Raw genomic sequence first — 2,960 nt, 5'->3', positions numbered from 1 at the left:
GTTAGCTATAGCCCAAGCTGAAACGCCTTCAGCAACCATTACAGGGGATCGATAATGCTTTAGAATACTTTTTGCTTAACATTTATCCTTTATGTTACAAAAACTGTAAAATGCTCTATGCCTGCAGACAGGTCCATCGCTTTGCAGGGACTACAGAAACATTATTCAAGGGTGTACACTGTTAGGTTCCTGGTATGCATGTAACAAAAAGCAGGAATATGGTGTGCTGACCAACTGATATTCAGCTGCACAGTATTTGTGCATTACCTACACCTAAGTCCTAAGAAAAGCCTAGTAAAAATTCAGTTAACTGCTACAAGTTATGTGACTATATAAAAACAGAGCAGATATACAAGTATAACACTGAACATACTGTACTTTATTAGCACAAAAAGCCAGAACAAGGCACAGCAAGCAGAAAAATACATCAATAGAAGGGTTAGTGTAGCATACAAGAATAACGTTTATTGTACTTGCAGCCAAAATGTTCCCTACCTCGCACAGGTCACTGCTGTAGAGAAGTGAGTAATAACACACTGTAGCAGCTGGTAAAGAAACTAGGGAGCACTCATTATTGGTACAAAACATTAAACAGGGGTCAGGGCATTCCAACAAAATTTTAGTGCAAAAATGTCTAAGACAGAACTACTTCAAGTTCCATCTCCAATTAAATAAGCAAACAGATCTTAGAATCTTGTTTCCAAGTAGTCTGCTGAAACTATAATCAGTGCATGTTATTTTAAAACGTTTTTTAAAAGCGTAAATGGAAAGATATTTACAAATAAAGTGTTAATTAACAGTACCTTTGAAACCTGACATTTACCTCGGATATGTCAGATTTTTGTATTCTGGTCATCATAGTTCAACCGCTTGTAAATTTCTCCATAAAAATATCAGATGACTTTAAATAGTTAAACATTTTTTCTTTTCACTATGACCTTCCATTGCAAGTTACTAGCATTCAGGCCATCAAATTACGTTTCTGAAAAAAAACCACCATCTTTTGTTTCATGGCAACAATCCGATCCCACGTCCTGCCACTGAATCAGCAATTCACACTGGAAGGTACTTAACTGTCCAAGACAGTTTTACTTTTGCTAACAATGCCACTTAAATCTCCAAGTGTTTTTAAAATAGAACTACAGTACTGAGCAGGCATATTCAAGTCTTAATGATTAGGAAACCTTATACACTGAGAAAAGCATGATTCATCTGTCAGCATCAAAGCACCATTAACTCTTAATGGACTGCTTATAATGAACTGCTCTTCATTAAAAGAAAATACTCTTATTCACTAGTATTTGGAAACTTGTTTGTGATCTAAATTAGCACTTTGAGTAGTGGAAAGTTTTCGAGAAGACAATTTTTAAAAAAATACTTCAAATATTAGCGAAAATGCTCCTTTAATAAAGGCTTTATTAGCATTACATGAATGCCCCACGGAAAATGCCTCATAGTTTCTTCACCCAATTACTACAGCTATAAAAGGGAAACAAAATATTTAGAAATTAGCAAAAATATTCTCATTAGGCCTTAATGAAAAACGTGCAGAATTGTGTCTGCTTATTGTTTCCAAGAGGCATCACGACTTAGTTTGATTAACAGCAGGCAGCATCTGACAGGATACTAACACTCAGCTTAAATAGGATACTGCAGAAAAGCTAGACGCCGTCGGTGCGCTCGCTGCGGTTTAACTGTAACACACGGGGGAAAAGCATATTCTAGAAGCTTATTCTGATCTCCATTTACTTTGTTTTTATAGGTTCCCGCTCCAGCCATCGCACCCTGACTTTTTGTTTATAGTGATACTCCTTTAGAAAGTCTTGCAACATGGAGGGTAGAGGAAGGTCATCGATCCCATCGTACGTAGTGCACCTGCAGATTACTGCCCGGCAGATATACTGCAGACTAAAGGGGAAAGTCCTGTTCAGAGATACAGTAAGCAGCGGTTCAAAGAACATGCAAGAGCTAGGGTCTTTGTAGTGTTCCAGAAGCCCTGTAACAGTGGAGGAGTGAAACACGCAGGGATCGTGGGCGTCGAAACTGAAATTGTGATTCCACTGCTCGATGCGCGCGTGCAGCGAGCGGTTGTAGCGGCGGAAGCTCACGGAGAAGAGGTAGTCCTCCTGTGCAGAATCCCTGAGCAAGAAAGTGCCTTCGGGTTTACCCTCCAGAAGTGCTTCTGCTTCGTAGCGGTCCATCACGCCCCAGTAACAGGGGTTCCCTGTGATCTGGAGCAGGTCCGGCACGAGGCAATGGATGTAGTCGATCTGCGTGTGCACCTTCCAAGCCCCCTGCCTGCTGACGTGGCCGTGGCTCTCTCCAGACGCCTGGCGCTGCTTCTGCCTGCGTGACTGCAGGCACAGCGTCGTCGTGTCCTCCTCGGAGTCACAGTGCCCGGGAGCCGCCGCGCTCTTCTCCCCCGTCAGCTCGGTCATACCGGGGGCTAACTTTGGTCCCAGTTTATACAACGGATTCACCTGTGCTGTAGCTTCAAAAGTATGTATTTGGGCATTGGGAGGGGGATCGACCCCTTCTTCGATACTAAGTCTACGTCTCTCTCTGAGCCTGTCTTCTTCATCTTCTGTGGAAACCAGGGAAGGATCAAAAGTGTCAAAAAAAGTTGAATGAGGACTCACAGGCGCCGTGTGTTGTTTGATCAGATGCCACTTCTGAGCCAGATCTGAGCCTGCGGGGAAAGGGCATTTCTCAAGCATTAGTTCAGAGAGATGGATCTTTCGTTTGTTAGAAAACAGAGGTTTGGACTGTTTGCTGTAAGTTCTCATGGGAAAACATAGCCCAACGGTCTCCTGTAGACGCTGGCGCAGAGAGCGGCTACCTACTGTCCTGTTTGAGACTGCATCCATGTCATGGACAGAGCTCACCCCGTACCTTCTCTCCCTCCTCTGCAAACCACCTCGTGTTCTACCAAACCTTTTTTCGGTGTCCAAGGAGCTCTG

The 2,960-nt window shown here is 43.0% G+C and overlaps 1 protein-coding gene across 1 annotated transcript in view; it reads right to left on the bottom strand.

Annotated features, from left to right (window-relative positions):
• Positions 1-253: 253 nt before the first annotated feature.
• The window catches only part of SOCS5 (suppressor of cytokine signaling 5), a 3,119-nt gene continuing 412 nt past the window's right edge, over positions 254-2,960 (bottom strand). The window contains 1 exon segment of the mRNA XM_008937009.1: positions 254-2,960. This exon segment is cut by the window's right edge and continues 30 nt beyond it. Within this exon segment, the coding sequence (XP_008935257.1) occupies positions 1,746-2,960 (1,215 nt within the window). The 3' untranslated portion in view covers positions 254-1,745.

The sequence above is a fragment of the Merops nubicus genome, unplaced genomic scaffold (genome assembly GCF_000691845.1).
Source record: "Merops nubicus isolate BGI_N331 unplaced genomic scaffold, ASM69184v1 scaffold12453, whole genome shotgun sequence".
Classification (NCBI taxonomy): domain Eukaryota; kingdom Metazoa; phylum Chordata; class Aves; order Coraciiformes; family Meropidae; genus Merops; species Merops nubicus.
This window is presented reverse-complemented; position numbering and strand designations above follow the sequence as displayed.